A 23,259-nucleotide genomic window follows, 5' to 3' on the forward strand; every position below is an offset into this window, starting at 1 on the left:
ACAATTTCACTGTATAAATTAAATGTTTAAGGTAATCCTCTGTTTTTCTAAGATGCTATTTAAAAATATAAAAACTTTTATTACGTGTTTACGTAAATCAAACGAAAGGACAGGACGACATTTCCATTGAGAGCCACATCCGCGTCTTCTGCTCGAACGCAACGACTGACGAACATCCGGGTATTCTGTCGAGATGGTCATGGCGGAGGGTACTGCAGTTCTCAGGAGGAATCGGCCTGGAACCAAGGCAAAGGTACGTTTTCACCTTGGAACTAGGTAAATACCAACGGGCAAGAATACAAGCGACAGTGCGACGTCGCTTCTGACTATTCGCGTTGTTTCACTCCGTTTTAGTGCGACAATTCGGTCTCGGACAACATGGAAGGGCCCAGCCTGGAAATAGCGAGCTAGCTGACGTTAGCTTGTGCTTCGTCTAGTTTCTGGAGTAGCGTCAACTTTGGTGTTCGCGCTCTCATCTAGAATCTCAGTGAAAACTAAAAAGTAAAGCCGAGGAGCTTGGTCCACTCACGTTCTCCAAGAAACAAACATTGTACGTTATCCGCTATGTTATTTGTTTGCCGCGTAGGAAGCCCTGCTGAAATTATTAGCAAGGTAAGCTAGTCCCGTACTGAGTGATATAACGTTACTAGTATGTGGGTTGGAGTCCTCAAACGTTCAACCATCAAGCATACGTTAGAGAGCGCAAAGTTCAGGTGTGTATATTTGCTGGGTCATTGCGCGAAGGGTGTGTCTCGTAGTTATCAGATGGCAATCGTGTGGCATTTGTTTGGTGTGTCTCTCAGCTTTCTGTGGGCTAAATATGCCCCCCCCCCCGTTTCCTCCTGTGTAGGATTTCTACAACTGGCCGGATGAATCATTCGAGGAGATGGACAGCACCCTGGCCGTACAACAGGTGGGCTGTCACCGTTTACATTTGGAGATGAGCAACATGAATGAAGTGACACATTTACAGTGAGCAGTCTGTATTTTGGATGTATATAAACCTGTTATTTAATAAATTTACTATTTCTTTGCGTAATCTACTTGTTCGTGACTTGGAAATGACCTTTGCAGTTTGGGTCGACATTTATTTAGCAGTGGCTAATTTCATTGCGTTAGCTTGTCGTTCCAATTCTTTTTTTTCGGATTTTGATTTTTTTACTCCATTAAATATTGTAAATGTAATGTATTAAGATATCAGGGAAAAAAACAATTTTGATCTAATGTACCAAAGCATAATTAAATGTAACAAGGCACAATCAAATAATTAAGTTAAGTGTTAGCTACCCAGTATCTGCGTACTGCGTAGGATTGAAAAATAATCATTCAAAATGTAGATTGTTGCCAGGTAATACTCCTATTAGATCAATGAGTTTAAAGGTTTGAAAATAGAAGAAGAAAGCCCCATATTGTCACATTCCGTTATACCAGTGGTTCTTAACCTTGTTGGAGGCACCGAACCCCACCAGTTTCATATGCTCATTCACTGCACCCTTCTTTAGTAAAAAATAAAATATGATTTTTTTTTTTTTAACCGGTGCACGAAATTAATTGTGCATTAATATCACCTTGTTTAAATAATAAAACCAACACAGTGCATGAACTCAAAACAATTTACCTCAGTGTGACTTCTGCTGTTGCCTTTGAGAATCTCAGAGCAGGACGCTTTCAATGACCGTGCCTACTAACTGCAGACTAGAGTGAGGGGTGGACCTCTGTGGCGGAGGCTCCACCAAAGCCCTGAGACCGACTCACCGAACCCCCAGGGTTCGATCAAACCCAGGTTAAGAACCACTGCGTTATACATACAGTGCAACATCAAGGAAATTCAAACACTGCCTCTAACCCATCATGGATGAAGCATGAGCAGAAGGCAGGAATTGAGCAGTGCCACGGGAGAAGTTAAGGGTTCAGTGTCTTGCTTAGTCACACTTCGACAGGCTAGAAGGAGCGCAGGAATTGAATCAGAAATGTCCAGTCCGATGGACATCCGCATTAACCCCCCCCCCGCAACCTCAAGTTGCAACCCAACTCATCCGTAATTTTCATCAGTTTCGGCAAAATAATTTGTATAACAAGCGATCAGAACTGAAACCAGCCTGTAACCCTGGTGGTTATTTTCGGAACCTCCCCACAGCCCATTTGAATCGAATAAGCCAGAAGCCTCCCTGATGAGAGGTTGCACATTTACATGGGAAGAAAATCAAGTCCAGTTGTAACCAGATGATTTCGACAAGAGTTCATCAGTAATGGAAAATGATAGCCGAAAATGTTACAAGGATTGCACAACAATATATTTGGGTGAAGGTGCTGAGGGGGCATCATCTTATTTGTTCGTCCTTGTGATTCTTTTGTTGCAGTACATACAGCAGAATATTCGATCAGATTGCTCCAATATTGACAAAATCTTGGAACCTCCAGAGGGTCAGGATGAGGGAGTATGGAAATATGAGCACCTTAGGTATGAAAAACATACATTTGTTTTATAATGTTATTGACCATGTGATTGGTGAAATACAAAAAAAGCATTACTGTTTTGCTCTTCTAATTATCCCCCTGACATTTCCTGTATAATTTTTAGGCAGTTCTGCCTGGAGCTTAATGGATTAGCAGTCAAACTGCAGGTAAATTTGCTCTTCTTCTCAGATATGCAGATCAGATTATAGGGAACTTGAATAAAATCCATAAAAAATGCTCTAGCATATAATTCTGTCATAATATCCTTCAAAATGTCAAATGTTGAAATCTAAGAACTTCAGACTGTGGATTTAATAGTGGTTCCCAGTAATTCTCGTTTTGGAAGAAAATCTTCCAAACAGATCGAGGTGTTTCTGTCTTTGCAGATCCTACAAACATTTATAAGAATTGATTTGGTTTTTAAATTTAAAAGAGGACATTTTCTATTCATGTACAATTTAATATATTATTTCTCTTAGAATTAATTCCATTCAAATTTATGTTTTTCCTGTTCCGACTATTAAGATAGCTTCTAATTACTCTTCTAATAGTTTTTGTCCACATACACCCTGTTGTGTTTTCATTGGCGAGCTAACATATGTCTCAACATGCTTGTCTGTTTTCTTTCAGAGCGAGTGTCATCCAGACACTTGCACCCAGATGACGGCCACAGAGCAGTGGATCTTTTTATGTGCTGCCCACAAGACACCCAAAGAGGTGAATTAGATCTCATTCCTATTTTAGCTTGTGTTTTTAAGCAGCAGTTCTTCACTTGTATGAATTTCTGCATATAGTTAAGCTGTGGCCACTTGAGGTAAACCATAACCATGACTTTACTGTTTGCAGTGCCCTGCCATTGATTACACCAGGCACACGCTGGACGGAGCTGCCTGCCTTCTCAATAGCAACAAATACTTCCCAAGCAGGTATTTAGTTTTTATTAGCACTTTTTTTCCAAAATTGGGTGCAGTAGTTATTTAAAAATGTGACAACTTGTCAGGAAAGTTAAGTCAGTTGGTCATTAAAGGGAATAGTTCCTTCTGCTCTGTGCATGTCATTACAAGACTGTCACCTCCAGCTAATTAGCATGGAGTTAGTTTTCTCTTAACACTCTTATCATCAAACTGATGATAGAATTGTAACCTAATGCCATTGATAACAGTAAATAATGGTTTCCTTCCTTCGTCAAAGTAATCAAATTCACACTGTAATTCCAAACCATTATGTCCATGTTGTGAGTCATTCAACTTTGTCAGGACATTATATGAAATTGCTGATGGACAAGCACCGGCTGCTGTGACTGATGCAGGCCACAGTCTATAAGGGCTTACTGTGGAAAATCCTCAACTGAGTGTGATATTTTAATGATTGGGTAATTTAATTTTAGTAATTTAATTCCTGCTGCTTCAAATCTGAACAGAAGGTGACGGGCAAATAGCTTCCATAATGCCAAAATTCATATTTTGCAGCACATGGAAGTAGCTCTACATTCACTATAAACCTTTTCAGTAGGTATTATCAGTGTCTTATTTGTTTCCAGGGTGAGCATCAAAGAGTCATCAGTGGCCAAGCTGGGCTCTGTCTGCCGTCGAATTTATAGGATATTCTCTCACGCCTACTTCCATCACCGTCAGATATTTGATAAGTATGAGGTGTGTTTGTATGGAGAATGAAGGGGGGGCATTGATGCAAATGTAGTCTTCTTGATCTTCTCAAAGATGAATTAAATGTGTTTTCCAGAAAAAAAAAATCTGATAGAAAGAAAACCATGTCCTGTCCAGATGACAGACTCGGTCTGTCGTAACAACATTGTTAAATGTCTTGTTATGCCTCACAAGCAGCTTTAAAGATGTTGATGCTTAATGATGATCTTATTTTGATGCTTACAGAATGAAACATTCCTGTGTCACCGCTTCACGCGGTTTGTAATGAAGTACAACCTGATGTCAAAGGACAACCTGATCGTGCCCATCCTGGAGGAGGAAGTGCAAAACACGTCATCAGCTGGGGAGAGTGAGGCCTGAGATGCAACTGCTGCCATAAGGGAGACCATGTGAACACACAATTCACACATTACAACAAAGACACTCTCCCACCTACATATACAGGACATACACACATCTACACAATACTGTACAGTGTATTAAGGCTCCTGTCAAGTAACACTGTCCATGTCTCTCTTCCCAAGTCACCTGTTTCTATATGAAAGGAACTAAGAGTAAAAATTACAGAGAGCAGAGTTCTCCTGCTGGACAAATTATTTTCTATCTTATTTACTGTTTGTTCAGATTCACTTTGTCTCTCAAACTGCTTCTTTGGGGAATCTTTTTGTCTTTCAAGCTGCGTTGGGTGACATTACTTTTTAAAGGTAATTAGTTATGTTACAGTGTTATCAGTGGAAAGAAGTAGCATCTTAGAGTACTTTGTTTTACCAAAAAAAAAATCAGCTCTTGGTGGCCAAATATAAACTTATGTGCTCCATAATTTTAATATAATTAACCTCCTCATTTCAAAGCCCCGTCTACAGTCACTAGCTGTAAAGAGTTAATGGACCCACGCATCCAATTATACTTTGTATATATATATATATATGTGTGTGTGTGTGTATATGTATATGTGTATATGTATGTACACACACGCGCACACACAGGATTCAAAGCTGGCGCCCATGGGGCCTATAAACAGTGAACATAAATGATACAGTCTATTTTAGCTGCGTTGCACAGTTCACACATTTTACTGGCTTCTCAGCTCCTGCTGTCTGAGAAATAATATATGTATGGCCAGTATATCAGAATAAAAACCGAGCTTGCCACTTCTGGGTTAGCGCTGCAGGGGTACCATAATGCTACTACTCTGCGTGCAACCACAACTAATGCTTTTTGAACTTTGTAACTAAATAACAGATTAATTGTAAGTAACGTGTTGTTACTTGTTAAAACAGAATAAGTACCCTTAATTGTTACTTTGCGTCACCCCAACACTGTTTTTGAGCAGCAGTTCTGCAAGGCCTATGTAATCACCAGACCTTTATTGTTGACAAAGGCACACACTGACCGCCACCACTCTTCTGTAAATAGCCAGCACCCCATCTTTTAATTCACGATCATGTTTTGATGGTGCCTCACTTTAGTGTCTGCTTCTGTTCTATTTGCTTGTGTTGCCCTACCAGTGTGTCTGGGGTGTCACATGAAACGGATCAATAAATTAGCCTGCTGACTTAATGATGCTATTAAAACACAGTGTAGGTGTGACTTGTGTGGTAGTGAACAAAGTAAACTAATACTCTAGCTTTGTAATTGTGCTCGGAGTCAGATATCTGCTCGGAGAGCTTGTCGGCTAACTGATCCTGCTTTGTGACATGCCCCTGTTCCGATACTGTGTAAAATGTGGTTAGAACCACACAAAGATGGTATATCAGCTACATTTATTCACCGGAGCACAATCTCCCTTCTTTTACCCTCCCTCCTCGTTAAGTTATTTTGTGGGAGGAGTCTTGTCAATCCAACCCACTTTTTTTTAATGGACTAAAAATTTTGTTACTGTTGACATTTTCATGATGTCTGTTAATAAAAAAAGACCTATTATTCAGATGTGTGCATGCGAGTGTCTGAACCAAGAACGAAGTCACACAAGAAATGAACGTTCATGCACTCACCTCAAATGGGAAATGTGTTTAATTAAAATTCAAACACAATAGAAAAAGGAAGCAAATTGTACAGCTCTATAAAGATCACTGGAACATTAATACTGACAGTTAAGTCTTGTGGTGGATCGAAATACATTTGAAATGTGAGTTAAAACCTAGATGGCGGCTACATCGCTGAAATAGCTAAATTAAATATGCAGTGCATTGATCCCCCTTTAAAAGAAAAACATTTTACATGAACAAAAGTAGCCAAAACCCCAGTTTTGCGATCAAAACAAAACAGAATGGTCCCCATCTTTGCATCATAAAATACTGCAGTCATTTCTACCAAAACATGAGGACCACTGCAGGGAATGACTCATTTGAATTATCCGTACCATCTTAATAATACTGTGTTTACATAATCTGCCATAATCACTTCCAGAATGATTATGTGGCACCTGTACGGATTAATATTAGCAGGCTGAATGGGATCTTCAGCAGAGATCCTACTAGGTTAGGGTTAGGCATCACCATGATTTCTATGATAGTTGACAGGTTCTGGGGTATGCAGTATTCCCCCAATTCAACTTGCAGGTTTTTTTGTGTTTTTTTTAAAGAATACTCAACAGATTCAAATGTTGCAGGCAGCCGGCACCTTCATTGAATGCTTGGGTTAAAACAGTTACAGTACTGCCCAATGTTCCTCTGAATAAATATCAACATCCTGTTGTACCTTCATGCTCAGAAGTTGATCAAATCATGTTACAAGATCTTCACGAGAGTTTTCAAAGGCTGGGGAGTCTTTCAAGTGTCAAATATGTGTGAAGTTCCCCTGGGAATGCAATTCAAAATTAATATGCAAAAATAAGACTCTAGAAACTAGACTTTGCTGTTTAGTTTTGATAACAAGAGAAATCCCAATTATTCCTTCACAACTGAAACAAATTGATATAAATATGGGCCAATTTCTCTGTATATAAAAATCATAAACAGAAATCCATTTGTACAAATCCTCATTTTTGTTATGGCTTCATTAAAGATGTGAAAAGGTGCAGATATATTCTACATAAAAGGAGACGTGAAGACGATGGCGAACGAAAGGACGGAGAGGTTTGTCATGCTATGAGAAGTAATCGACCGGGAGGCACAGAGCAGCTTCCATTTCCTCCAACGCTCCGTTTCCATGCTAAAAACACCTGCTGCTTCCCTGCTCACATACAGGTGACTTCAGCCTTCCCCTCTTCCTGCTCGAAGCCGCCCTCCTCCAGGTGGGACAGGGAGCTGGGGTACCCACCTCCAAAAACTGGAAAGCCCCCGATGCCCCCGGCAGCCAGGGAGAGCTCCTCTGGAGAGATTGTGTTGCTGACTGAACAACTTACAGAGTGGCTGGAGAGGTCACTGTGCACAGACAGAGCCTGCAATCAGATGGGGAATCAGATGGGAATTGTTGGCAATGACGTCATAATAAACGTGACTACAAAAAGTGTAGTTTCAGTTTTGTCCACAAGAGCGCAGCGTAAACTCGAAATTCCTGATTTTTTTTTTTTCTCTTGGGTTTCACCATGATTTTCAATTTGTTTTGAGTTGGTGGAGTTCTGCTGTCTCTTTCACCACTCAGGCATGTCGTCTCACCTGGCTCCTCCGTGGTGCCGCCACCTGATGTCGAACGGGCCTCTGAAGAAATACAACCTGCTTGGTGGCCAGGTTCCCCTCGCTGCCAGTTGTAAAAGAGACAGTGGGTGAGGAGGGCTGGTGCACGACTGTCATTAGAGAAAACGGCTACTTCTACCTGTCGTGGCGGATAATTGGTGTCGGCAGCACACATGTGAGCAACCATCCAAACTCAGCAAGAGTGTGAAGGAGGGGCCCATAGTCATTTTTTACATTGGAGCCCTGAATGAACAAGCTGTCATTAGCGATTGAAGAAAAGACTGTTTCGGACAACAACTGTAACATCTTGCATTCAGAGAAAACTTATAGATGCAATTTTTGCTTATTTGAATATTCATCCTGACATGAAAGCAATAGATGAATGATTTTGTTTTCTTGTGCTTGAAGATCCTTCTGCAAGCAGGACTTCTCAAAACCCTTGTGCAAATCAAGCTATTTTTACAGTGCGTCTCTCTCGTCGAAATAAGGTCATAAATGCACATCTCTGAGAGCGTGTGCAGATACACGCACGCACGCATACTCTCCAACTGACCTCAATGACAGTCCACTGCTCCACGACGATGGTGTCGTTTGCGGGCGGGGACGTGTTTTTCTCTTCGTATACAAACAAACCTTCCAGTGACCGGGGCACCGGCTCACCTGACAAACAGAAATTGAACATTTTATCACGCTTTACTGTTGTCATTACAGCAATGCTGAAGGGGCCATCATGTGACACAAAGTTGGCTTACATGTCTACAAAAAGCCTAGTTAGGATAAATAGGTTATGCCTCTAGGAGGAGCAGCAGGTCCTCACTGCTGCCTGTGTGATTGTGTTTTTTTTTTATTACAAGGTCCCCTCCAGGAAGTGAGGTCAACAAGGCCAGAGAGACTGCTATGAATAGTAGATGGGTCCGCAACAGGGAGCTCATGATTATTTTAAAATGCATTTACTTCCTTTTTCTTTTTTTAATGATAAAGAAAACTCCAGGATCAGGAGGAAAGAATAATAATCACTTGTCAATCACAAAGTGGGTGTGTCAGAAAAAGCGACCAAGGTCAAATTAATCCACTTTGTCCAGCTGCCGTAGGTTAGTGAGAACTGCCACTGGACACTGCAGCTTTGAGAAGACTTGAGTGGAGCTCTGGGCATGTATAAATAGGCGATACAGATATTTTCCATGTTTTCGAGGAATTATGGGACAGCGTGGTCTCAGACTGTGTGAAATCCCTAGCAGATTTAAGTGCACTGCTGCTGTCTAATCCCCGCAGTTGGAGAGTGAGTTACACTGATATATTCGACATTGGCGCACAACTGATGGGTCAGGACTTCATAACCGCAGTAATCTCAATCATTAGTGGCTATTATTAGACCATTTTGGAGGCAAAGCAGGAGGCCTAACCTTTTGGCGTGTCCCAGTACACAAACGAATCCACCAGCGACCAGCCTCTACGATAGTAAGCCGCTGTCAGCTCCAGCCAGTCAGCTTCCAGGGCACTGACCACCTGGCCCTTCCGGGTGACGCGCATGGAGAGCGCCCCCTGGTGGTACTGACAGGCCAGTGAGTCGAGAGGTGCACAACTCGGAGCCCAGGAGTGGAAGAAGACCAGCAGCCTCAAATCTGGACACACACACACACACACACACACACACACACACACACACACACACACACACACACACACACACACACACACACACACACACACACACACACACACACACACACACACGATTAGGACTCAAAGGCTCCTCATAAACTACCTGGGTGCATAATTTAGGGGTAGAGGGACACATTTTTACCAAATGTGGCATTTGGGGAGCAAACTAAATCTGTGCTGATCGGTTTACGGTACTGAGGACAGGCCATATTCTTATAATCTCATTTTGATTTAGGAGGACCGTGGATGCAAAGGTGTGTTTATCAGAGCTGCCATGGGTATCAAGACATACATGTGTGTTTAAACCACGCTGGCCTGACTGAAATAAGTGACCTGACCAGAGTCTCAAATGGATTAGATGCAGCTCTGCCAGTCAGCTGTACAAGAGGGGTAAAAATGATCAGGAGTTTCTAAAGACTTCTAGAATTAAATCATGAGCTGACATTAAAACCTCTTCCTGCAAGTCTCACCAGGGCTGTAGGTGTTCTCCTCCGGCTCTCGGTCTCCAGGAGGTGTGCCAGGAGGGGTCCGGGGAGGGGAGCGGTAATCCCTCTTTGGGCTATGAACCCGGCCATTGCTGCTACCGCTCACCTGTTGGAGGACGGAGCCAACGAATCGTACGCCACCGCGGGCGCTGCTGTTTACCTTCCAGAGACACACAAATCGAAATCAAACAAACTTTCCCACTTGAAGGCCCCGATGGGTGCAGAGCGAACATCATAAACACACTGCGCCTGCTGTCTGGTAAAGCTGGTCAACAAAACTGAGAAGCCTGCCAGCGTATTATCATCTCAGGTTTGTTAGCAGGGATTAATCTCCATTACCATCACGGAGAGGCAGTTATAAAGGCGTTATTACATCTAACTGGTCTGTTGCTACTGCTCCTCCCCCTCTGGCATGCAGCAGTCAAAAACCAGGTCATTTGTAACTGCCAAGAATTCATTTCAGCCCCGTCAAACCACTGGCGTGCACTATAATCACAGCTCACGCAACCAGACTATCATTATCTGGAGATGATTTGAGAGGGAGCGGCCGAAGATTCAAATCGGAGCCGGCGGGAAAGAAATCGTCACGTGGGTTTCTGGTTAAAGGAAGGTTAAAGAAAAAAAACAACTGGATGACCTAACGCTTGTAAGGAGTTGCTTTTAGAAAGAATAGGTGACCTCCTGACTCTGACTGGAAATTGAGAGCCCACGATCCAATCATGAGAGAGCAGCTGGTTCGGAATAACCAGCAAAACGTGATGAGGAAATAAAGGAAACACATTTACCGGTCTTCAATATAGGACTAGCTGTTTTTGAAACTCATTTTACTGTGTGTGAGCTATGGAAAATAGGTGAATAAATGGGTTCAAGCAGGTTGGAATGGGTGGAGAAAAGTGTCAGGGGTACTATGTGATAGAAAACTATCAGTCAGACTGAAAGGAAAGGTTTACAAAACAGTAGTGAGACCAGCGATGCTGTATTGTCTCAAAACAGTGACAACAATGAACAGGAGACAGAGCAGGAAGTCATAGAGATGAAGATGTTGAGGTTCTCTTTGGGGTTGACTCGGGTGGATAGGATCAGGAATGAGTCTTACAGAGGAACAGCACATATTGTTTTGGAGAGAAGTTCAGAGAAGCCAGACTGAGATGGTTCTGTCATGTACAGAGGAGGGATAGAAAATATATTGGTAGACGGATGCTGAAATTGGAGCTGCTAGGCAGAAGGTCTTGAGGAAGACCAAAGAGTAGATTTATGGACATAGTAAGAGAAGATATGAAGGTAGTTGGTGTGAGAAAGAATACAGAGAATAGGGTTAAATGGGGAGGGTTGATCCGCTGTAGAGACCCCTGAGGGGAGGACCCAAAAGGAAAAAAATAATAATTAAATAATACCTGCATTAAGTCAAAATTCAGAAAAAACAAAAATTTAAATTGATTAAATTAAAATCAGTTTTCAATTATCCAAAAATTATAAATATCAATGTGAATGTGTCATTTAAGAATCTGAATAAATGTTTGAAAATATGGAAATATTTGTTGAAGTTAAATAAAGTTCATAACACTGCTAACAATTAGACAGTTTCTGTAATTTCCAATTAATGCCCTGAACTACATCATGTGTAATAACAGTGATATTATCATTTAATAACATTAAATTTATTTCGAGAACAATTATCCTAAATGTTTGAGCTTAAAATCACAGTCTTAGCAATGCAGCTGATTTGTAACCTTGCAGTAAATATGTGTGACTGACCCTGTCAATGAGGGCCCGAACGGTGTCCCCGGTCAGCGAGTCCCCAGGGAGGGGCCATTCCTCCACCCTCAGCATGGGCACACTGTGGCACATGGATGTTGTCATCTTGCTAAAAAAACACACAGATGGACAGCAGGCCACTGAGACAGGTTTAAGGGAAGTGGTGCTTAGCATGAGATTTGCAGGTCTTTCTGGTCACATCAGGTGCGGTTTCTAGGTGAGAAGGGTTAAACCTATTGAGCCTGTCCAGCTGGAGAGTTCAAGGATTGCTGGTAATTGTCCCTGGGGTTGCAGACGCCGACACATAAATCATTCATCAGCAGCACGAAACAGACAAGCTGCTTTCTCAGCAATTAACAACATCACGCTATCCAAATGAAAATGTCAAGTTCGGAAAGTATTACACATGTTTATAAATAAACAGCCGAATACTAGGAATACAATGAATATAACTGACTTATCAAGCAGAATTAAATACCCAATTTGACTGGCTAAATCTCAGCTTTGGGATCTTTAATTTTCATTGGCCGCTCTAGGACAGCTGTTGTCAAGCAGAGTCAGAGCCAATAGGAGACGCAGCAAAACCAAAACAGTCCCCCCCTTCCCCTGTCCACCGGCCTCCATCCACAGTTTTACATTAAATATGCATAAATATGCAGTCGGAGTCATCTATCATTCATTTACTTACTAGACACCGTAGAGGTGAAGGAATGGTGGCAAGTGGGGGTGAGGGGTTAGCGGCAGAACCCCGTATCCATATATGGTGTTTTGTTTGTGTTCCATCGGTTCTGCGATTAACTTTGAGCCGAAAAATTACAATTGTGCAATCAAAAGAACATGAAGCTTTGAAAGTGCATGATTCATATTATCACACATATTCCTGCCAATACGGGATAATTAGTGTTTCCAAGTGGTCGAGGCAGATGGCGCCCCATCCTGAGCCAGAATCTACTCAAAGTCTCTTTCTGCATATAGAGAGTTTTCCTCCATTGTCACCGAGTGCTGCTTGGGGAGAGTGGGTGGTAGAGGGGAATGTGGAACTTGACAGATCTCTTAAATGTTATGACGAGCCGGTCTCGACGTGCTCCTGATGAAGAAGGCCCTCGGGTAACTCATGCTACCCTGAGACTGATGGAACAAGACCAAGCTATTAATGTTGTTCCAGTTTACCAGAGGCAGAACCCTGATTGAGCTTTGGATTCTACTTGATGAAAATGAGAGGCCTTGCAAATATAGGGGCGAGTACAGGCATCAGCACTGTTACAAAAACTTCAAGCACTAGGAAAAGATAAAGATTACGTTACCTCGGCCTGGGACGGGTCAGGATGGCACGGTACAGCAGGCTGAAGGGCAGGGACCGAGTTCGGCCCACGGAAAGGATGATGGGGTGCAAGGCGGCCAGGACGTAGCCCTGGGTGTAGTAGGGCTGCAGGGCCTGGGGCAGCTCGGTCAGCGACGCCACATACTGCACCGTGGGACGACTGCCTGCAGCCGGAGACATGGCAATGAGGAGAGTTGGTGCAAAGGGTTAAATGTAGCCCCGGTTCATTGGTACCACCAATAATCCAAAGTTAAGTCCGCATTTAAAACAGCTGGGGTTGCAGGAAATGCTTTTCAAAACATCGGTTTTGTCCTCTGGAAAATGTCTCGTGTTCTGGCAGGAGGGCAAAAACTGCAAAAAATAATATTTAATATTTCTTGCTGTGGATGTAAACACGGCTTCTACCTGTCAAAGAGATCTTGTCTATAACTGCCACACGCACGCACGCACGTACACACGCACGCACACACGCACACACACACACTCACACACACACACACACACACACACACACACACACACACACACACACACACACACACACACACACACACACACACACACACACACACACACACACACACCCCAGACAAGCTAGAAGGTGATGATGGAGTGTACCATTCATATATTTGACTTACTTATGAAATTCAGCTGGGAAAAGATCCCAACCCCAAAACCTCCACGTGGACTGGCTTGCCGCTGCAAATCTTAGCGCTAGCATTATATTGACACATCACGCACTTCGTGCGTCCAACTCTGTTTCCAGAGCAGTGGCTTGGGCCTGGAGGTCTGTTTTTTAGGGAAGTACTAGATATATAGATATATAGATATATCTATATCTATATATCGAGAGAGAGAGAGAGAGAGAGAGAGAGAGAGAGAGAGAGAGCAAAAACAAGGCATGCTGATGGAAACACCACATCGCCTTGTTTTATATGGCTGTTATATACATACATACACACACACACACACACACACTGTATGTGTATTTTTAGCACTGCTCCTCCAGCTGTGCTGTGTGATGTGGTGCAGCCAATGAGGCACACAAGATTTTTTACCGCAATCACTGCCTCGTACCCATCACAGTAAAGTGCCTGACCTAAACCCAGCCCTACACACACACGCACACAGACACACACACACACACACACACACACACAAACACACACACACACACACACACACAAACACACAAACACACAAACACACACACAACCTGCCATTTAAAAGACTAAGAAAGATGTCTGCGAATGAGTTCTGAGAGCAGTTGGAGCAGCCGGAGAGTCGTTTCTGGGCATTTTTTCCAAATAACCCTGCAAATCCCTGTGACTGTCGCCGGGTTTCCTGTGTCCACAAAGTGTCCGTTCACAGAGGGGCCTGGCTGTGTGCCCCGTGCGAGCACGCACACACGCATGCACACACATGCAACACGTTATAGCACATTAAGTTGTGCACAAAGTGAGAATGAAACAGAAGCTTGTGCGTGTGTTTATGGACCCTCTCTCCCCATATTCTCATGAACAAGACCCCCTCCCACTGGAGTAAACAGCGCACAGCTGAGGCTCCATTATGAAACTAGACACCAGCTGAACCCAAAGGAAATGGGCAAACAACTCCAGTTTTACTGGCATTCCTGAGGGTCTATTCTGTGCCACTTTAGGTGGATTTATTTTTAACATTAGATCTGGCTGCTAGTGATATGAAATAAATAAACAAATAAAAAATGCTCTAAGACTAAGCAACCTCCTTGTGCGCCAGCATGCAGCTTGAAGATGAATGTCGCACAAAAACAAAATTAAACACAGTGTCATCGGGCCGGCCAAAAGTGTTCACCAACAGTGCAGTTTATATGTCCTAGGAGCACAATATAATGGCAAGCAAACACGCACTCGCACTGATGACACCTCAAACCAACGCTTTTGTTGTCACTCTCAGTCTTCGCCCCTCCACCATCCACCACCCCTCCCATCCTGCTGCCACTCGTTCTATCCACCAGCACACTGAGGCCTCTGTTTGGGGTGTTGTAGGGGGGGAAATGAGGAGAGAAAGAAGGGAAAGGAGGGTAAAAAAAAAAGAAGAAATAGAGATGGTAACTGGGGGGTGGTGGTGGTGGGATCTGGGATGGGGGGGGCAGACAAGACACCCTGTGCCAAGAGAGAGCTCACACGGGGGCGGAGTAAAAAAGGGTCTGCAAGATAAATTTTATGAGCTCATGTGTGAAAGGAAGCGCTTTGAGAATGTATGAAAGGGAAAAAGCAGCCTTGGTGATGGCGAGCAGTGGGACCCGGAACCACAATAAAGAGGACAAAGACCCCAGGGTTTGCAAGGCACTCTGCTGTTTGGAGCAGCAGAGTGAGGGGCTCAGAGCGACAACAATAACGTGATGTGCTGATACATTAAATGCAGAGTCAGGTCACATTTTTGAAGGCAGAATTACCAGCGATGATATTTCCAAAGGGAAAAAATATGGCAAATACGCCAGAATTTCTGAGAGTTGAGGAATTTTACTTGATTGGTGCTTGCTCATGTGGGCATGTTGTGTTTCTGAAAATCATTTTAAAGAGTGGTGGTGGTCCAGACCAACTCTACATGGAAATTGTCATTATACCACTATTATGATTTGGCACTATATAAATAAAATCTGACTTGACTCAACTACATATGAAAGAAGCTGTCATAGGTCCTCTTCCATTATGTTCAAGACAGAAAATCCCATTTTTGTCCCTACACAGACCTGCTAGGTTGGAATCTGAAATGAATACACCGAGGACAGTGCAGCATATAGCGCTGATCATTTTTTTTTATGCTTTGGAAGAACCTTATTTGCATGGATGAGATGGTATCCTGTCTTCATGGGTGGGACAGGAGACGGAGGAGCTTCTCAGTAATCATAACCTCTGTCATGGATACACAACACGTGTTTTAACTACATTCCAATACAAAATGATCTACACTCATCCTGGGTCTGCGGCTGAATTCTGCAGAAGAAAGTGAATAATGATGGATGGCCGAATATAGGAGAAAATAATTTCCTGCTGTGATCACATGCTTACGTGGACACAACGTTCTAACGGAAACACAAGCAAAAAAAATTCAGCACTCTGAGAATTCAACTTTTATTTATTCACTCTGCTCATTTGCAGCTTTTGTTCTGTTAGTATGTCATTAGGTTATATATATATTTTTTTTTCTGTCTGCGTGATTTGTTCCTTGGCATTTCATACTATCTTGTTGAGTTGAATGAGCATGTATGGAATTAAAAAAACACCTTAAGGAGACCAAACTTATTGCAGTGAACCCAGATTGTTATAGCAGAAGCCAATGTTTATATTTTACCTCTGTAATAAATTGTGACTCTTTACTCCTGATCGGAGTCATGTTTGCCAAGAACAGAAATAGATAACAACAAAAAAAAGGAAAATGCAAACAAATTCAGCTAATCCTACAAGACCTAGTTCTAGTTTGATATCAGTGACAGTGTCAAAACACAACTGCAACCATAGGACAGTGAGTCTTGAATAGGATACAAGCAATCTGACCTCACTGCAGCCACACGCGTTCCCTTCCACTGTCCTTGAAACCTCCTCCAAATTTCATGATCAAAATTTAATCTGAAAATAATCCAGCATGGCCCATTAGATTTAGAGATTAAAAGGAGATTACAGGAAATCGCAATCAAAATAACAAGAGCAGCAGGTAGGCAGATATATATCCCTTTAAGTGGGAGGAGGACGGTTGACATCATCAGCCAGCACGCCTCTATGGCTTCGGAGAAATGCCAACTGAGAAGAAGTTATCATAATGATAAAAAATATAATCAATCATCCCAACCATAACCATATATTCCCTTCCATTGAACAGTAATCATCGCTGATTAACACATCAGGAGAGCCGGGAATCGACAAGAGACATAAAAACCAGTTTAGCTGTTGGTTTCAACAAGTCAGGTGAGCTGCAACAACAAAGTCACTGCAGATCACTTTTCCAGTCTCAAAAACCAATTAAGTTACCTGCCTCCATATTGCCTGCAATATTGTAGATTATTAATCCTAAACTGTCATTTTCCTGGATGGAACCCCCCAGAGAATGAACAAAGTGATTGGGGAATAAAAGAAGACACAGTAAATTTGATTTTTTTTCCTGATCTGCTGAGCTGAAGGAGTCACAGTGTTTAGCTTTAGGTGTCATGTTCAAGATATTTTCATATCCCAGATATTACTATTTTATTAATTATATAAATTATGAATTATATAAATTATAACTACATAACAGTGAAATAATATCTAAATTATGATACTGAAAACCAGTTGCATCGAATGTCAATTTAACATCAGACACACTTGAATTTTATGTAACATATGATATTATGATTCAGTTTTAAAGTGGAAAAAATATGACATAAAACACAGAATGCAATTTAACTGTAAAACAAACTCCAATTGAAAAGTATATAAAATGCAAAAGTGCAGATCTTAGATTATTCTGAAAAACAAAGCACAGCTGTTTCATGCATTGAAATCAATAGCTGCATTAAAATAATGTCAGAACCTAATTTTAACCAACTATAGGACACCTTGACAATGCTTCCAGCTGGGAAGGCAGATGAGACAAACTGATCAGGTGCATAGCATATAAAATATTGATCCAGCAAGTTTTCTTAGTGGCAAACATGTTAATACTGATATATCTGTGGTAGAGTAATTTTCTAGGTCTGTATTGAGCAGCAATATATGGGATTGGTTTGGACAAAGTGGATTAGTATTGGTAAAACGAACAATTAAATGATAACATGTAACAGAAGAGGAGGAGATGGAGAACTGTTTATATGATCCTGTTAAGGCTGAAGATTATTCAGGACATCCATTCTGACTTAAATCCCACATTTTCATCAATGACTTTTTTTTTGTTGGGAGTCATTAATTATCCCCCACAAACACACACAACGCTGTGTACATTAAAAGCACAGCCCCATTTTACACCACAGAGGAGTGATGCAGAATAAATGCACCTAAATGGCGGAAGACTACTGGCTGGGACTTAAGCCCACTAGGGTGAGTGCATGTTATGCCAATGATGCCAGAACAAAAAACCACTGATGATGGTGTGCAATCGGAAGATTTATGTATCTTTATATAAGAAGTAATCCTGCCTCAAAGTTGACCCCTGGTGAATCATCTGAGTCAGATCCCGATTGTCTCCGACCTTTGACGAGGTCCTGTTACAATCAAGACAGGTCTCAAAATCGCCCTCCGCACACGCCAGGCACCCGTTTCCTTAACTCGTGCACAGATCACCACAAATACATCCTTTCTTTAGTGAACAGACCTTTCATCATTGGTTTTAAATGTCTCACTGACAATCAAACATCTTATTGGCAGAGGTTTTTTAAGAGTAAAAGGCAGGGACACCCATAGACGATGTATCTTGTGGGACAAGCTGGCCTTTTGCGTGAACTCCATACATATTTCATAAAAACAAACAGTACATTAACACAGAAATTAACAATGATCTTGGCTCAGAGACACAGTTTGTAGTCTTGTAGAATAAGAGCAAACGCCAAGTCAGAGTGCCGGAGGACACATGACTACTCGTGAAGGGAACTGCTGTGGTCGGTCTTTGGCTGCGCCAGCCGTTATTCACACTCGAAGGAGCTGTCAAGATGACAGAAACTACTCACGTGGTAATAATGCATTTGCTGGATTTGTCTTCCCTCGGATTCACAGAGTCTGAGGAGATTGACCTAAATAAAAAATACATTGGCGTTTAGAGCATCAGACACATTTAATCAGGTGGGAAACTCAATGGGGGCCTTTTTTTGATGCCGAAAAGATATCGCAATCCTAACGTGAATTGCTAAAATAAAATTGGAGGCAGCTCTTGCAGTTGTGCACAATAATTTAGCTGAAAATCTTTGACCAAGAATCATGACTACTCATTCTTTGTAGTACTCGGAAAAAATCCATTTGGCAGGTTTCCGCTCCATCCAGACTGTACCCGGAGATGCTCGGGATTTCTTCAGTCTCAGAGCAAGCTGTTCGCCAACAGATCAGGGGGTTGGGGGTTCATTTTGCCACCTCATGAATTAGATATTAATTTCACACTTGAAAGGATTCAAAAATCATCGCTCCAGAGTCAGCCACTAACAATGACAAAATGTTGAATAAAGAGAAGCGACGTTGAAAGGTCAAATCAAGACGTGTTTCCCCAAGTGAAAGCCCCTTCTTGCTCAAAAAATCTGAGAAAGAAAAGCTCTAGGGTTCACTGAGCACACCCAACATGTTTCTCACTTGCTCCTGGACCAAGGAAAGCGCAAGGTGCCACATGTAGAGGGTTACCGTGCAACGGTAAAACGGCAGAGCTGCTGAAGCACCAAGGCAGCATCCTCGAAATGAAGCTAATGGACTTCTAATGATACATATTGCAAAAATTACCCCACATATTGCATACATATTGCAAAAACCACCCCAAAATCATCTCTGAAACACAAAAGTTAATCATGAAAGTTTACTATTTTTCTTTCTTCTTCATTTTCAAGCAACAGCAGATATTAAACAGCGGCATGACTATAAATGCTACATTGATGAAAAATGCAGAGATATTTTGCCATGAAGTGTTGCGCGAGACTTCTGGTTTGGCAACAAGGTCAGAAAAAGAGTTTTCACACACTCTTGCTGTGGATTCCAGGAACACTTTAAGGAAATGTGTGCTGGAACAACTCGCTGTCCAGGAAGACCAGTATCATCAAGACTGCCTGGACCCTTCCCTGACGCACTGGTTTTTTCATGTCATGAGCTCTGGTGTCAGCGGGATACCTTCATGGGGCATCTCTATTTTAATTGATATGTTCATACAAGGTGTGAACAAAGAGGCGCGAGACAGCGGTTATTTCAGTCCTTCTGACAATCATGCAGCTGACAGATGGAGACGGACCAAAAATACATCTGAGGAGCACATAGACACGTGACACTTAGCGTGGAAGATATCAATCAACGGAGCATCGTCGTCATTCCTTGCACTGCAGAAAAAAACCTTCTGAGGACCCTCAGCCGTCACAGCTGTGAAAGTCCAACCCTAGGACATCCTAATGGGGAAGTTAAACTACTTTAAGGGCTAAACATCCTGCCGAAAGTAGAACAAATGGATGACACACTCTAGGAAGTAACAATTTTACAACTCTGTCAAACAAAGAAGAGTTTGAAGCAACATAAAACAATTCATTCTCTTAATTCACAAGTCTGGGCAATTTATGGTCTCCAGTAAACCTACTGCATGTTTTTGGACTGTGGGAGGAAACCTGAGAACCCTGAGGAAACCAACCAAGACACAGCAAGAACATGCAAACTCCAAACAGAAAGGCCCCCAGTTGGAATACAACTGAGGACCTCAAAAAGAATCCTGTCTGGTGCCAACATTAGCATTAGTCAATTGGCAGACTCCACTGCCTTCCATTCTTCTAATAACCTGGTGACAGGGGGGCCTTGCCTTGGAAGTGGTGGGACTTTAGTCCTAGACTAAGAACATATCCTCTTTCTCACTGTTATATCATACAGGGTCAAAAGGTATTAATGCAAAATTCTGCAGACAAAGAGAAAACACTACACTACCTTATTATTCTGAATTCACCAGACCAAAGGGGCCTAGGTGAACTATTCAAATCTCCTACTTTGTGTTGTCAACAAAGGATCGAAGACCAAAACAGTTCTGTGGATCGGCAACCATTCAGAGTAAAGGAACAGTCACCGTGACAACCAATCACGAGCTATTGAACGACATTTGTCCGAGTCTAAGCGATTTTACAGACTTCATGCTGCATCCAAATGCCATTAGTCCCGCAAACACATCTTTCTTCTCAGCAAACATTTGTTTTTTTGGCATACTGGTGATTCCCAGGAGGGGCAGTTCTGTTCCCTGGTAGTTAATGGTCAGTCCTTGTTTTGAAACATGCCCCTTGAGGGGAAGCTGGTTGTGATTGGCCATTGATGTGCAACTGGCAGATACACACACTGAAAAGTTTTGAAAAGATTTGAAAAGTGATAAAATGACTTCGAAAACTCAGGAACCAAATACTTATTCTAACAATTTGATATTCACGTGTTATATGTAAACCACGTCACAAGACAACAAGCAGGGGAATTAGAAACACAGGCGACACTACCATTTTGAGCTCCCTCATTTTTAGTTTTGAAGGCACCGGGTTCACCGGGCGCTGAAGTCATTAGAGGGCAGAACGTGGACTTCATATCCCTGAACGTGTAATTTGCGAAGCAGGACTTTCCCTGTGAGTCATTATTGTGTCCGCTTGCTGCTAACACACTGGCCTCCCATTCATAACTTAATCACCATTTCCTTCCAAATAGGTCAGAGTCAAACCTGCCAGTCCAGGCCACGAAAAAAAGATTATCCTTGAAAAATTACAAGCCTCTGCCTTTCTGTATTAACAAACATGGTCAAATCAGGTTCCATATCACAGCAGGTGGAGTATTTTGCATTTTGATGCACGTCTACAGCATGTTAAGAGGTGGGTGTGTGTGTGTGTGTGCATGTGTGTGCGCATGCGCGCACCATGTGTGACTAGGAGGCAGCAAAAACCTTCTCTGACCCATTTCTCAATAGGCTGAATGAATGGGGCTGTTGCTAAGAAAGGATGCTGAGGATTTACACAGCCACTGAAGACACGTTTACACACACACACACACACACATACACACACACACATACACACACACACAGGAGACTCTCAGGAGAGTCAGTGAAAGCAATCGCACCAACATGATGGCCTGGATTGCACTTACAGTAACTGGCATGTAGATAATGAAGCACCAATGGGAATAAAAATAAATATAATTATACAAGTCTAAAGGGCTAATATAGAGAAGGTGACACCCTTTGGGCAAACAGATGGAAGACTTCTATTAACAAGAAGGGTCAGGGCTCATGTTGAAATTAAAATGCAAGAAATATTCATCTTGGTTGTGAAAAGTCTGGTCCCTTTTAAAAAAAAAAACATATTGCCCTTGCTCTTAGAAAGTGACACATTTTTGCTGCAGGGTGTGAATCTCAATAAATAAATTGCTCCTTGAATTATAGAGAGGGTGAAAGATAAGATAAGATAAGATAAGATAAGACTTCATTGATCCCGCAGTGGGAAAATTCAATTGTCACACCAGGGAGAGTGCATATAGGGGATGCTGTACAGCAGACTATTTACAGGATATACAACATATGGTATAAAAAGAATACGTGTAACATGATATTAAAGTTAGAAAAAGGTAAAGGGAACTCCTTGTGCAAGACAGTGGCGATCAAAGTAACGGTTGTAGTCGTGGGCGATATTTACACAATATAAATAACAATATAAGTATTGTACAGATGCGGGTGGTAAAAAAAGAGAGGGGGGTAGTGGGGTGATGCATATAAGTTTTTGGGATTCTTGTGAGCAGCATCAGCACTGCGCTACATGCAAAAAAATGGGCCAGTCTAAAAATCTCAATTTTTTTAATGAATTACTTGTTTTTATCCAGGAAGTAAAAGTCAAACATTGTTTTTTTTTCCAGGTTGTAAAACAAAGCAAAGTGACTTAGTGTTAGTGAGACTTTTTTTCTTTGTTAAACTTTACCCGGGACAGATCTCACCTTCCAAGCTAAAGTCGAGCAGCACATAATCGTACACGATCTCCGTCTTGGTCTCCACCTGCGGTCTCCTTAGGGTGGAGTATATCTTCCCGGGGCTGCTGTCCTCCGGGTCCTCCAGCTTCCGCAAGCCGCAGCCCATGGCGACGGGGAGAGGAGCACCGGAGCTTCTCCTCTGGCTTCCAACTTTTTAACGGGAATGTTGCATCGCCACGCCGCCACCGATCTTCCCGATTGACCGGGGTGGAGAGGGGGTGTGAACCGGAAACGGCGGTGGAACAGGAGTTTGTGGCGGGACAGTCCGGCCGCGGGAAGGAGCTCTGCGGCGTGGACGCGTTTTCAGTGGAGCCAAAAACTTTCCCACACGATCAAACTCGCGAGGAGCCTCCCAACTTCCGGCGAGCTTTTCAGCTTTTCAAAATAAAATAGAATACTGTAGCGTTTTAGTCAGGGAAACACCCGGGTTAATGAGCAATAGCTCTTGCCACGCCACACAAGTCTGCAATACAACTAACTGTTCCCGCCCAATTCTTGGTAAAAAAAAACAAAAACAAAAACAAAACAGAATTCTTTGCACTCCAAACCACACCCACATCATTCCCAGCACTCCCAAAATCACACACAAAACAAGCATAACCAGAAACCCAAATATTCGTGACTCGTTACAAT

The 23,259-nt window shown here is 42.3% G+C and overlaps 2 protein-coding genes across 3 annotated transcripts; one reads left to right on the forward strand and one right to left on the reverse strand.

Annotated features, from left to right (window-relative positions):
• Positions 1-139: 139 nt before the first annotated feature.
• mob4 (MOB family member 4, phocein) lies at positions 140-6,050 on the forward strand. The gene is made up of 8 exons (XM_086144820.1): positions 140-253; positions 851-913; positions 2,361-2,461; positions 2,582-2,624; positions 3,088-3,174; positions 3,304-3,383; positions 3,998-4,109; positions 4,347-6,050. Exons 1-8 carry the CDS (start codon positions 194-196, stop codon positions 4,479-4,481), a joined length of 681 nt encoding a protein of 226 aa, XP_086000946.1. The 5' UTR covers positions 140-193; the 3' UTR covers positions 4,482-6,050.
• A 66-nt stretch (positions 6,051-6,116) lies between these two features.
• rftn2 (raftlin family member 2) lies at positions 6,117-22,987 on the reverse strand. 2 transcript variants are annotated; one of them, XM_086144818.1, is made up of 9 exons: positions 22,594-22,987; positions 12,945-13,125; positions 11,641-11,749; positions 9,871-10,045; positions 9,142-9,360; positions 8,292-8,398; positions 7,878-7,981; positions 7,721-7,802; positions 6,117-7,503 (listed from the first exon to the last, which is right to left on the reverse strand). In XM_086144818.1, the coding sequence occupies exons 1-9, from the start codon at positions 22,730-22,732 to the stop codon at positions 7,300-7,302; spliced, it is 1,320 nt and encodes a 439-aa protein (XP_086000944.1). In that variant the 5' UTR covers positions 22,733-22,987; the 3' UTR covers positions 6,117-7,299. The 2 variants fall into 2 exon arrangements, with proteins under 2 accessions (XP_086000944.1, XP_086000945.1); XM_086144819.1 differs by having other exon boundaries at positions 7,359-7,486.
• Between the last annotated feature and the right edge of the window lie 272 nt (positions 22,988-23,259).

The sequence above is a fragment of the Fistularia commersonii genome, chromosome 4 (genome assembly GCF_037954325.1).
Source record: "Fistularia commersonii isolate RoL2024-O1a breed Wild chromosome 4, RoL_Fcom_v1.0, whole genome shotgun sequence".
Lineage (NCBI taxonomy): Eukaryota > Metazoa > Chordata > Actinopteri > Syngnathiformes > Fistulariidae > Fistularia > Fistularia commersonii.

Excerpts from the sequence above, each read along its gene's own strand:
- mob4 (XM_086144820.1), top strand. The coding sequence starts at position 194 with ATGGTCATGGCGGAGGGTACTGCAGTTCTCAGGAGGAATCGGCCTGGA. Across the intron at positions 3,384-3,997 it reads AACAAATACTTCCCAAGCAG|GGTGAGCATCAAAGAGTCAT; the intron begins GTATTTAGTTTT and ends ATTTGTTTCCAG. Across the intron at positions 4,110-4,346 it reads AGATATTTGATAAGTATGAG|AATGAAACATTCCTGTGTCA; the intron begins GTGTGTTTGTAT and ends TGATGCTTACAG.
- rftn2 (XM_086144818.1), bottom strand. The coding sequence starts at position 22,732 with ATGGGCTGCGGCTTGCGGAAGCTGGAGGACCCGGAGGACAGCAGCCCC. Across the intron at positions 8,399-9,141 it reads GTACTGGGACACGCCAAAAG|GTGAGCCGGTGCCCCGGTCA; the intron begins GTTAGGCCTCCT and ends TCTGTTTGTCAG. Across the intron at positions 7,803-7,877 it reads CCAATTATCCGCCACGACAG|CGAGGGGAACCTGGCCACCA; the intron begins GTAGAAGTAGCC and ends TACAACTGGCAG.